General features: G+C 38.3%; 1 protein-coding gene across 5 annotated transcripts in view; it reads right to left on the minus strand.

Moving 5' to 3' along the window:
* RALGAPA2 (Ral GTPase activating protein catalytic subunit alpha 2) overlaps positions 1–13,530 on the minus strand; it is a 120,184-nt gene that overhangs the window by 88,966 nt on the left and 17,688 nt on the right. For all 5 annotated transcript variants that reach the window (XM_042895277.1, XM_042895276.1, XM_042895280.1 and 2 more), the window contains exons 4-9: positions 7,419–7,476; positions 4,653–4,696; positions 3,727–3,901; positions 3,089–3,204; positions 2,659–2,797; positions 1,473–1,672 (exon numbers count right to left, since the gene is read on the minus strand). In XM_042895277.1, the coding sequence (XP_042751211.1) occupies positions 1,473–1,672; positions 2,659–2,797; positions 3,089–3,204; positions 3,727–3,901; positions 4,653–4,696; positions 7,419–7,476 (732 nt within the window). The remainder of the gene's footprint in view (positions 1–1,472; positions 1,673–2,658; positions 2,798–3,088; positions 3,205–3,726; positions 3,902–4,652; positions 4,697–7,418; positions 7,477–13,530) is intronic.

Below are 13,530 nucleotides of genomic sequence, written 5' to 3' on the forward strand. Positions count from 1 at the left end.
AACAGCAAGGAATTTCGTCTTATATGCTATATGATGCATACTTCCTATGGGTGCCCTGCAGCCGACTGACTTGTCTGCTCCCCAAGAAAGAAAGAGGAAGGGGTGTAGTGGTGGGACTGGAGAGCTGGCAGGCACAAGGGAGAAGCAGCTCCAAGCCCATTGGATTTTTGAGAAAGGAAGGATCCCATCACTATACACGGTGCATATTCTTAGGCATTACTATTCCCCACAGCTCTTTGTCAGATATTGTTCTGGCGTGGCATTGCATTTATTTTGCAACATTTCATCCTGAACCATGTCTGACTAAAATAATTCAGTCAAGGGAAGACAGAGGACAAAGCCTTTGGAAGAAAGTGAATAAAACTGCATCTGAATTGCTGGACAAAGAATGCTACTCACACTAACTGAAAGCATTACCCGAATGCAGTTTGGCTTTACATTTACTTCAACAAGGCTGCTGTCTCTTCAAAGAGAGCAGCAGTAATATTTCTACTGCTTCTCATAATAAACTTACTTGTAAAATTTTGCCATACCAACAAGGCACAGGTTACAGGCACTGAAGTTTCTAACAACTAGGAAGTCAACGTGTGCCAAAAGCTGACACTTGGCTTCAGCTAAGTGATAATTTTTACAAGGTTCCATTCTGAAGGCAGTAATATCTTTATATAGTCTAAATATTTAATTGGTGTCAGTAGCCTATAAAATTCAGTGAAAAGATTTCATTCTCCAAGCAATGCCTGTTGCAATGGCACAGCACATATTTGGGCAGAAGGTGAAAATTCCAATGAGAATGAAAAGGTTACTAAAAAGCACCTTCAGGAGGTAAGCTACACTTGGCCTTTCTAAGGTATCAAAACTCTTCAATGAAGAACTTCAAAATTAATTAACATGAAAATACACAGTTTGACTTTCATAGCCAGTGAATGTTTTTCCACTCAAGCCAGATTTGACACTGACCCACAATTCAAGAGAAAAATCTAAAGTTGACATTGATCCTAGATTTTTAACGGGAAGCCAGAGAGTCTCTCAGAACAATTTATTTCCACAAAATTCCTGGTAAGCCCCTAATCCTACAGAAACCTCAACCAGAATTTGAAAGTCAAATATTTTTCTAGCATCTCATTGTAAACAGCTGCTATAATCAAGAGGAAAACAAAACAGCCTTTGATATTACAGGGAAATGGTCTGTGCCTCAAATAAGTTTGCCAGCTTACAGATTGAATTCCAAGAGTCCAGAGATAATAGCGATGAAATCCGGTAAGGCAAACATATATGAGGAAAAAATGTAGTTAATTACTTAAGAGATTCCCTTGAAGACTCCCTCCTTCATAAAAGAAAAAATAATCAATTCACAAGTACATCACTTAATCATTTGGGGATTGCATTTCTTTCTTGCCGCAGCTGTCAGCGCGCAATCCCTTGCAAGGTTTCTAGCACATCCAAAGAGAAAAAAGGTAAACTTTAAAGCACACCTGGATAATTTTAGGGAGCATTTCTCCTCCATTTTTTGTATGCTGAACAGCAGTTAGGTATTTCTTTTCAAGAAAGAAAGTAACGAGCCACTTAATAAATACAACTCGAGCTGCCATGTATGGAATTTTTGTGCTATAGACATTCTCATTGTTTCGTGTTGCAGTAATGTATACAGGTCTTGGTCTTGTATCAGGAATATCTGGTGAGATAAAAAGAGAAAATACAGAGAAAATCTAATCTTAAAAAACTTGCTTCCAGACTGTTTAAATGCATTGAACATGTCTCCAACAACATTTTTTCCATGTGAAATAACAGATGCAGTGACTGGCCACTTCTATTATTTAACGCTTGCATTAATAACTTTACTACTTCTAAAGAAAAGCAAGAACACAAAAGTACAAATCTTTCAACGAAGGCTATGATTTGTATTAGGCAAAAGAAAGGAAAGCAAAAGAGAAGAGCTGCAAAGAGTAAGACAAGATCCAAACCAAACATGAGTCTGCAACATAAATTTCCCTGGGGCTTATTAGTAAGGTAGAACGAGAAAGAGAAGATGAGTCAGGAACACTCAGTGAAAAGATTAAGGATACTTAGCATATGGGAAAGAGATGTCAGCTCAGGTGCAAAGAGCTCTGCACAAGCTGAAATAAAAGAGAGAACACGCACTGGAAGAAAGTGGAAGAATGCCAAACAGAGATAGGTTGGGTCACAATTAACACAGATGCTTAGATTTTGGGGGAAAAATCACTTGTACGCAGCTGAAATACAGGGAAGGATTGTGCTCCTGTTGTGAACGTGACTGAAGTGGCCCTGAGGTGAATTCAGACACTAAGGGCAAATTGCAAAGACAGGAGTTAGAAGTCAGAGGAAGGAAGAGAGGAATGACAAAGAAGAGGCTGTAGTGTATCAGGTGAGCCTTAACAACCCTGCTCCTATTGACTCTAATATATAATTCAGTAGAATGTTAGAAGAAAGTCTAAGGAAAATGTGAGCATTACTGAAATAACATGCTTTTAATTCCAGAGAAGTGCTTCCTATAGATGCTTCCAGCAACACAAACTGAGCTTATTTCACAGCTACAACTCTGTTTTCTTTTACTTGACTTTTGATGCTTATTTTTTCTGTTTAAGGAAGAAAGGTGTTTTGTTTTGTTTTTAAACTTAAAAGACAAAACTTGCTACTTACCTAGAACAGGTTTGTAGAGGTTAGTTAGTTTTGTAAAAGATGGAAACAAGTGTGGAAGGTAGTATTTTCTGAACAAGGTAAAGAGAAACTTAAAACCAGTGTCTTGGTTCTCCTTATTCTTCCACTCCAAGCTTGCAGCCTTTGCCAAAGAATTAAAAAGAAAGGAAGAAACAAAAAGCTTGAAGATCATGTTTTACACTGATAGTCATTCCCTGTTGACGAGTAACAAAACGTTACTCTACTTAATGAGAAAGATGAACAACTGCAGTTTAACATGAGAGATGAAAAAACAACAGCCCCAAATGTATTTACTTTTTTAAAAAGCACAATATGAAATACTACCTTGAAGGACTTTAGCATATCAGAGAGACAAAGCTCAGTAGAACACAATCCCAATATGAATAGTTACAAACATACATCTCCTCCGCACCTGAATTACCATATATTTTAATAGTAACTGAAGAAAATAGCAGGTTTGGTCTTCAGCAATTTTCTCTCCAGAGACAGCTGGCAAAAGTGGGGTAATTTCTTCTGGAAAAATCTTAGCTAGAATAAAGAGAAAATGCTTTGAACATAGAAAACCTGAAAATACTGAAATAAATCATATTCTCTATAAAAAGATCAATTTGCTAATAATTACTAATGTGCCACTAAGTTGCACAAAGCCAAAACTGCTTGGGCTTCCTGTGTTTTCCCAAACACCTTCACAGACATCTGAGGACAGGACCAACCTTTGCTTCAGTGCAGTCTGGAAGGATTAACACAAGCAGATGCTGCAGGTTAACAAATAAGCTGTAAATCTACACAGGAACTTACTTTGCAGTAAGGTGTTCATATAGCTTCACCTCGATATAAAAAAACCCAACAAAATTGTTCTTAACTCAGAATGACAAAACCTGAAGGCCTAACACTGCAAAAATTGTCAGCAGCTTGACAATTGCAGGCCATCTCTGAGCTACAAACAGCACCAATCACACGGCACTGCCCCTGCAAGCAGCTCTTGGTTCACAGTGACTTCAGGGAAAGGGAGAAGGTGAAACACCCAGCACAGAAATTGTGTTTACTCACCATCTGGTGAATTAGGAGGACTAATGACATTATCTAGTGTACAGGGACCTCGTGAGGACATAACGGGTGGAAACCCAGGCACAAGGCATGCAAATATTAATATCTGCTCTTCTGTACAGTTAGTCTGAAGTGCTTGAAGCCAGAGAAGAAACAGTCGGATTCCTTCACATCTTATCTACAAGGGGATGATTTTGTAGAAGAAAATATGAAAACAAATTTGAAAGTACAGTAATGTAGTTGAGCAGTTAAGAAAGTGTTTGACAAGTACACTGATTCCAATTCTGTGCTAGTAAATCTTTTGGTCATAGCATAAATAATCCTACTGCTAAGCTAACCAGAGCACAGAAGGGTGAGGGTGAGCTGTACCAAAACTCTATGATGGCCCCAACCTCCATTGGAGGACAAGGAGCTGACCTGCTTCTGCCCTACCAATTACAGAATGCCAGCTCCATGCACGTTAAGGCAAGCTGCTGTCCTCAATGTAAGCAGGACCAGAAGATCCCCAAGAAAACTGAGATGCAACAAAACAACCCAAGGCTGAGTGCTCTGTAAGTTCACCTTCTTTCTCAGTAATTTTAGCCATTTCTTTGGAGTATGAAAAATGGATTTGAAACTGTTTAGCAAAACCAAGAAACCTATACATGTAATATAATGTACTTCATGCCAGAGAGATCTGAAAAAATGAAGCATTAAGCAAATACTTTGCTAGCTTCTCCAGCTAGATTTACAAATGTCATTAGAGCAGCACAACTGACAAATATGAATTTTAAAACAGCCTACAGTTCCAATCCTAAAACTTGTAATTAAAAGGTAAATGGAAAAGCTCAGCGATCTGAAAAAATGTTGACACTGAAAATCTGTGAAATAATTTGCTTCATACAAATTAAATGAAAAAGAAATAGGAATACATCATGGAAGAGAGATACCTTGAGAGAGTTTCCAGTGTGCAAAAGTTTCTTCAAAATCGACCCTGGATGAGGAAGATGAAACAGGCACATATCAGATGTTAACATGCTTTTTAAAAAAACACTACAGAAAAGGCTACTTTGATGCTATTCCTGCGCTGTCATTACACTGGTCTTCAAAAAAGATGAACACTTCTGGGGGATAAAAAGCAAAATGACAGACATGATACTCATGGCTATTTCAGAAAAAAGAACAACCAAACAACCCAACAGCTACTGAAATTGCAAAATATTTTGATTCATGTTTAAAAACACCAGGTCAACTGCTTGTTCCAAATGCCTGGCTTAAAATTAGATCTCGCACATGAAATTCTTCAGCTAAAAATGTTTTTAGTCAAATTCCTCAGAAAATAACAGAACGTACGAGGCAGCTGTTATTTCACCTGGTTTTGAGAATTACAGCCTTACTTAGAAGTGACCCTTTGAGATCTCTCCATTTCAAAATTTTAGATGGAAGTTATTAGCATATAAACAACTGCATATTAGCAGTTACACAGGAACATCAAGCAAAAAGCAAAGTACGAGGTGCGCTTTAAATAACTGCAACCAAATTTTGTAGCTCATTTATCAAGCACAGCTATAAATTTATCCAAATACGACTGTTCAAAGGGAGCAAGGACGTAAATACATTAGCTCTAAAGCAACTGCCTACAAGCAATTTTTTCTGGACTCGTTGAGATGAAATGGAAGTAAAGTGGTCAAGCAGACATCTCCTTTTAGTTTTCCCAGTGCTAACTGGAAATGTGACAACAGGCCTTTCTTTGAGCTTCACCTTCCACTCATTATTTCTTTTGCAACAGCAAATACATTGCTGGGACAAGAACATGACAGCTGATGGAACGGTGCTGGAAACCAAACCAAGCCAACCACACCAACAAAAAAGAACTGTAATGAAGAAATATATGCCATTGCTCCCCTCCCAAAGCAGCATAAACTGTCCAATTTACTTCAACAAACAGCAAAAGAAAATACTGTGGCCACCTTGGAAGCATTCAGAAGTAGAATTTTCACAGTTAATTAATCAAAGATGCTTAGTTCAGTGGACTGCAAGTTGTTTGGACTATCAAAATAGAAGTATTTCCCTCTCACTTGACTGTAATTTATTCAGTCTGGTCAAATGAGGAAAATAAAGTTTCCTTTGTCTCCTGCATGTGATCACAAGGGATGGTCAAAGGAAATGTTTAAATAAATTAGAAAGTTCACATATTTGAAAATAAAGACAGCCAAACAATTTTCTCAATAGCATTTTTAGAACCTGATTTGAAGATATACCTGAAATCCCTATACCATCTACTGAAAAACTCATCAATAAAAGTTCAGTAATCCAACATTCAAGAGTGACCCAAACCATTAGATGCTTATTATCTGAATGCTTTAAGGTGAACAAGTAGCAGAAGAACATCAAGTTTTAAGCCAAGCACTATAAGTGTCTTAACTAAGGTGACAACCCTATTATTTTCTTTTTAGGCATCTGTTGCAAGGCAATGTTCAGTTCTATGCTTATGAAGACTTCTGCAAAATACCTGCTTGTGAGCAGACAGAACGGACAGGAAGCTAAGGAAAAAAAAAGGCTGAGCTTTACCAGCTCCTTTCCTGCGCTCCTCCCATTCCCCCCTTGCTCCAGAAGCCACTGTATGTATCACAAATGTCATGGTGTGCAGGTAAAGAATGGAGAGCCTCTTGATTTGACCAAACAAATGCCACCCACAGGTTCTTGTTCCTGAAATGGCCAGTGTCAACTGGCTTGGCAAATCCTCCACTGAATGAAGGACCCATGAAAGACAGCTGGGGCCAGACTTGCAGAAGTGCTGTGTATTCAGAATTCCACATCCACAGGCCAACAAGACTGCGGGCCACTCAAAGTTACTAAAAAGTTTAAATTTTTGTCCTTCCTTTCTTTGTTTCGCTATTCCAAGTCTGAAACAGAAATTCCTCTTTTAATTCTCACTGATTGTGGTAACCGAGTGCTTCACAAATATTAATGAATTCAAATGTACAGAGAGTAATGTCACAGGATTACCACAGAAGAAATTAAACACTTATGTGATGTAGCAGCCCGATGGTTTAGTGTAACTTGTGCTTGTTCAACAGTCACCAATGGAAAGCAGAAATGTATCAGCATATATTTCCAAAAGGAGACCAAGTTCAATGGTACCTGTATCTAGGCAAAGAGCAATTTTTATTACAACAAATTTGCCTGAGCATTTGTATGTGATCATCTGTGAAAGACTTTACAGTGCAAATTTGCAAGAGAGCAAATACAGATTCCACAACCCTTCTCAATCTTAATTTTTGGACTTAGTCTGTGAATGCAAATGGGTCTCCATTTCTTAATTCACCCATTTTCCTAATTCACCCAATTAGGAAAAGGTGTGCTGGTTTAGATCCCTCTCCATTTTGATACTCTAAAAGCTATGAAAGAGACAAAAAGAGGACCACGGCAAATCCAAGAATACAAAAATTCCAGGAGCTTTCATGCAAAAATAAAAGTGAAGCAAGCAATCAAAACCACACAGCACAAAGAACACACAGAGCTATTGACAGGTACAAAGATTTTCCAGAATGTTTGAAGAATTTTCAGATGCAAATCTCACATTTAAGTACCATCTGTGTGCTGGGCAAAACTATGTCATTCAGTGGTTTAAAGGACTTGTAGAACCAGGGAAGCGATTACAGAAAACACAGATTTCATTTTTACTAGAACATTTTCAAACCATCCCTTCTTACCTATACTGCGAAAATGCCACCGATAAAAAATCCTCTCAGGCAGTAGTTGCAATATTTTCTGCAGGAAAGAAAACTAATAGTCAAATTTTCCATAATAAACTGGCTCATTCAGAGGACACAGATGAACTGATACACAAAACATAAATGAAGTGGTTATATATAGACAGAGAAAACACAACAGAAAGCAGATAGCTGTAATAATTAGAACTCTTCACCATTACTTACTTCCTTGCTACACAGGAAGATGCTTGGAATGATTCTAAATAAACACCATAACACTGGCACAAACCTCTTTCCCCTTCCCCCTCTCCTGGAATGCCCTAGCATCTCAGAATATAAACTGATTTCTAATGAAGATGTTACAGACAGAATTTCCTCCTAAGAGGCTCACTTTGGGTTACATTTTTCTGAAGTGTCTGGTAATAACTACTGTTAGATTGATACAGTCCAGATTTTGAGATTGGGTGGCTTAGGTCTGCCTTTTCATCAGCTAATGGGGTCTATCTCCCAGCTAAGGCAGAGATGAGCAGCAGGGCAGTTATTTTTACCGTGAGATGATTTACCTGTGTTTTCAGCTGCTGAGTGAAACCGAGCCAAATTACACAAAGCCAGCCTAATTTAATTCATAGCACACGCAGTTAATAAAGCACTTATGTGGAATAATACACGGCAATCTTCCTCTGACTGATGCTAACAGAGGCAGATCAAACAAAGAAAGAGGTTTGCTCAAGCCCATTTCCCCTCAGTTTTGTTACTCAACAGAGCATCCACAAAGAAAGAATTTAAGCATACACTTAAGTGCTTTCCTGAATGGAGTCCTATAATATTAGTTGCACAGAACAGTTGGGGCTACCAAACACTTTATGTCAGCTTACTGGATGGTAATGTCATTAAATAATTTGGACAAATCCAAGCTATCTGGGGGTCTAATTTTGGTAAACGTGGCTTCTAAATAGTGCTTAAATCAAGTTTCAAGACACTTAAACATATATATGTTAGCATAATAAACTAGGACTTGGCAAGTAGCTGTAGTATTAGTATAGGACAGCTAACCTACTGATGCTCAGCTTCCCAAAAAGGCAAGAGAACACACCTATTTTCGTACAGATTTCAGAGAAAAAAAATGTCTGGAACTTACAACTTTTCAGTTACTGGGATATGAAATTTAGAAGTTATATCTAAATGGGAAAATAGTTTTGACACCTTCTTTAGGAAATAAAATCAAACTGAACAATCCCACACATGACTAGCAGTCGGGGTTTAATCATCAAACAAAATCACCAGAATAAATTTCTGCATAACGAAATGCCATCAAGTCTTCAGAAAAACCACATGCAGGATGCACAATGAATGACAAGTAATTGAAGCAGTGGTGACCCATTTGCTGGTCTTTTGCACATAAAAGCTCACAAGAAGAAATAAAAGCGTCACAGCCAAGAAAGCAACAATTTGTGTTTCAGGCCATCCTTCGGAGACGGCCTGCACATGAATCATTACTGCTGTTAAAAACACTATGCTTGAGAGATGGATTATGACAGTGTTTTTATTTTTCACGACAAAGTGCTGCAGCAACTGTATACAACACTGAAAGTCACGATCTATAGAAGATGGAGCATTCCCTTCTCCATGGCAGAAGATGGAAGTCATGAGAGGTTCACAGACTTAGGGAACCAGACCTCGGGTCATACAGACAGACTGCTCTTCCTTTACATCCACAGCACATGTTCCCCAAATAGTATTTGGCATTTCTAAAAGTGAATAGATAAATAGATCAGGCTCATCCTCCTCATGTCCTTGCCGTGCTCTTTTTCAGCGCTATCCCCAGAGCTCCTTCATCAGGCCTCAAGGGAAAACTCTCCCAGAGAGGAGCAACGAAAGCCTCACTGAATTCCACAATAGACCACAGGGAGAAGCCTTCACGTGCTTACACATTTATCTCAGAAACAAATATATAAATGCTCTTTATCTCTGTTTTTTTAGATCAGTAAAAGAAGTACAGCAATCATCGCAGCAACAAAGGCTGCCCTAAGCAAGATACCTTCAGCTTGTCCTCAGACAGAAATTGTCTCTCATTTGTTTCAGAACGCTGAGAACCAATTTGATCACATTTCAAAAGAATGAAGTATTTCTGCACAAATAACAAAATACACCTGGAAAAGATGTCAATTTCACTGAACAAATCTGAAATACACTTGAACACCAGGCATTTTGTTACTGGGAAAAATTTGGGGAAATAATCTGATGACGTACAAACGTTTTCCTTAGCTGCAAAAAGAAACAATACCCATTTCCCAATAGCTTTAACAATGTTCTTAGAGCCGTTTCTCCAGTTTGAACATCCCAAACGATCGAGAACTGAACCAAAGAACCACCTCTCGTGGTGCTGCCTGAACACAACAGCACACTGAGGCAGGCCAGGTCTCACCATGCCCTCCCTACAAGCTGCAGAGCACAGTAGCTGTTATTTGGGAAAGACCAGAGGCATGACAGCATGCAGCATACACGGCCATCTGGTATCTTGCAAAATTTCACCTCAACTTGGAGTGAAATTCACTTCTAGAAAGTTAACTATAACAAGGTGTAAGCTGCATAAGCTGACAATGTGTCGAAGATGCATAATTCTGATCTATTTTGAGAAAGAGTAACTCTGGCAACTGAGCTGATTTTAAGCCCTGCTCAAAGCAATTTTGGCACAAAAATCCTGTTGCAGAGTCTGACAACTACGAGGAAAAGCCAGATGATACTTTAAACTGCACAGTGTTGGGAGGACAGAGGAAGAAGGAAAGAACATGCCTATGGTGTCAGAAAAAATAAAAAGTAGCTGTAATAAATAAATAAGAATAAAACGCAAAATAAAAGCACCTCTGTCAGGTGACTGAATCAAAACAATTTAAAGTTTGAAAAAAAATAATAAGAGGACAGAAGTTCCTGGCTGGGGAAAGCTTCAGCATCCCAGTATCTCCGGACACAGCAAGAATTGGGACACTTCAGTTGTTTCGCACACCTTTGTCTGTTTCAGCATCTCAAAACCAGGAAAAAATGTGTGTTCACTTTGGAAAAATGCAAAGATGCATTTAATCATCTGCACGGGATGACCAAATAGTAAGGTGAAGTCATTTTAAAAATCAAATTAGGTTGCTATCACAGTGATTTTGGAAGATATCAGCGCTTTGCAGAAGACTGAAATGCACAGAATTCATCTAAATTCAGAGGGCACGTTTGCTCCTGCAGTGCAAATATGCATTAGGATGTTTAAAGGTCTACACCATTAAATGAAAACTTCAGAATCCTACAAGTAAATTCAAAGTTAAGGCTAGAACACTCTTTTAATGGGTAATTTTCACATATGTGCATCAGCCACAAGACAAGGATAGTGCTACAGCACGACATAATATTCTGTCACGCACGTGCACGGGTCGTTGTCCTTTCAGTATTTCCAAGAATATATTCTTCACTCTCCCAACCCCTGGGGTTCTCAAAAACTCATATTGCCATTTCTATGAAACAAATGATAGTTTCTTGCACTCCAGCCTAGACTTTTAGCAACACCGCTGTGAATCCAAACTGGCTATTGACATCTTGCTTGTAGTTTCCCAGTACACTAATAAGAAATATTTTAAGAAACCCCACAGTGTGAAATAATATTGCTTTTTCAGAAAACACATAGATCTATTTAATGCTTAGTGCTTTGCTGCATCTATATGGTAATCCATTATAGCACACTTGAAATAGAAATTAGGTATTACTACTGATCAACACATCAGGGTATCTGTCAGTTCTTTTAACTGATTATCCATAGTTCTTTTTCTTCCCGACTTCCTGCATGACTAGGAATAATGTTAAGTTTAAATCTCAGTTTACACAGGACGCTTGCAAGATCTCTCTCTTCATTTTAACAAAGAACAATAAAAAACACCAAGGTTTGTATTTAAACAAATTCCTCCTGACTTAACTAAAACTGCAATTTCTTTTTAAAAGGCTTTTATTTTTGCCACCTTAGCTGAGTAATATCCTGATTGGTAGCTCTGCATCTATTGCAGTGTGCCACTCTGCCCTGAAGGAGAATGCAGAGAAAGCCAAAGCTGTACCAAACCTTACACCAAAGATCCCTATGCCCTGATGTTTTCCAGCTGTACCTGCACAGAAGTGAGATGATGAGCATCGCTGCTCGGTAACACACTATGCAGAGCATCTTATTAACCAGCAACAAAATCAAATGTGTTCTTGCTGATTGAATGTGCTCTCAGAGGTGATGTCAATGACAAGTCCAGAATAATGTTCATTCCAGGGGAATGGATTCTGAGGAAAAAAAAAACAGCTTTCCTGATACAGCCTGTACATAATGAGGAGTTCCTATTAGTCTGCTGGCAGGTGTACCTACTGTAATCCATATCAAATGTAGAACAGCTCTCCTACATCTTTATGTTTAAGACTGTTTGGTGTTACCTGTACAGCAGCTTCAGAAGGTTCAACTATTAAAATCTGCAATAATTCTGAATTTATTCTGTTGTTATTCACTGATTTAGGTGAGGCCAAGAGCTCAATGAAGTTAGTATGCCTGCAGCAGTTCTACCTCCATAAAGGGAGACCCTATTTATTGCATCCATAAATTATTTACAGTGGGACAATATCTGCCCAAAGCAAGCAAGACCATATTCTTCCCCAGGCATAACACTATACAAAAAGATCTCCCAAATATACACCATGTACATTTACAATTTAAAATGGAATGCTAGAAGAATAATGTTATTATAATAATAGATGAATTAACCATAATTACAGCAGAATAAACTGAAGATTGTTCAGAAAGCTATTTTCCATGTGTTAGAAAGGAGCACTTTTACTGTTATAAAAAAATAAACCCTTCTTCATCTACTGAGCTTGAGAATCAGCCAACCAAGTCTGTGACAGACAACTTTAAATAGAGGAAGTTGTCACCACAGTAAGCAAGAGAACCAAGTAAAAAGCTGCAACAGAACCTAAAACCTGGATCTAAAGCTGAAACTCTCAGTGGTAAGACAATCTACAGGGGTGGAAATTAAGCAGCTTACCTGTACAGACACAAAGAAAATCTGAATAGTAAAAATAAAGTTACAGAAAAGGGATAACCCCAAGAAATTAGAAAGCAGTTCCCATGGCAATAAGAACTTTTTATACTGTCCAGCTTCACTACACAATTTAGTTCTGCAGAATTCATATTTTTTTATTCCAACCAAAATGTAGCAAGTCATTAGGAGCAACATCCTAAAACAAGCAAAGCGCCCTAAGGAAATGTTAGAGATATCAGAAAAACATATTTTTGTACATCCATAAAATTAACAACACAGCTCTACAGCCTTCCAAAAAAAAAAGCTATGAATGAAAAACTATTGCACATTTCACTGATGCAGGTTTTTATGAGACTAAGCTGTGAAAAATCCCTTTTTTTTTTTTTAAGGTGCTTAACCAATACTGCTAATTCATGCAATAATCCATTTAAAGTAGACCTACAGTTCAATACTTAATATAATCACAGCACTCTTAGTCTAGAAGGAAGCAAAGTTACATATTTTTTTAACTGATTTGATTGCATTACTAGACTGCTAAAAAGGAAGGGTTTATTCCTAAGCTGTGGTTGTGATGCTGATATCTACTGGGCCTCACCACTGCAGCAGGTGTTGCTCTGACAGATGCAGTGTATTTACTGCATATTGTCTGTAATCTACTTTTCAAAAGGGTTGCTAACAGACTACAGTCAATTATAAACCTATGCTGAATTATCATCAGCCTTTGTGGAACAAGTAACTCGTGCACATCTGCAGTAATAAATTTAGGCTATACAGCTGCTTCTGCAATCATTACATTCAGATTCTGACAGCAGACCAATACACATCTTAATCTTCTGAGTATGTGGCCACTCGCAGTTTATACTGAGATATGTTTCTGACAACAACAACGCTGTGTTATAACCAGTAGCTAGTGCAATAAAATAATCAGCCCAAAGTATGGGCAAGCTCAGTTCACTGATTCGAGGGTTCCGGTGAATGAACAGGCTTGCAGCCCAATAGGCCAACAGCACCCCAATCTGCATCAAAAGAGGGGTGGCAGCAGGGAGAGGGAGGTGATTTTCCCC

The sequence above is a fragment of the Lagopus leucura genome, unplaced genomic scaffold (assembly GCF_019238085.1).
Source record: "Lagopus leucura isolate 7727_CA_CO unplaced genomic scaffold, USGS_WTPT01 Super-Scaffold_73, whole genome shotgun sequence".
Taxonomy (NCBI): domain Eukaryota; kingdom Metazoa; phylum Chordata; class Aves; order Galliformes; family Phasianidae; genus Lagopus; species Lagopus leucura.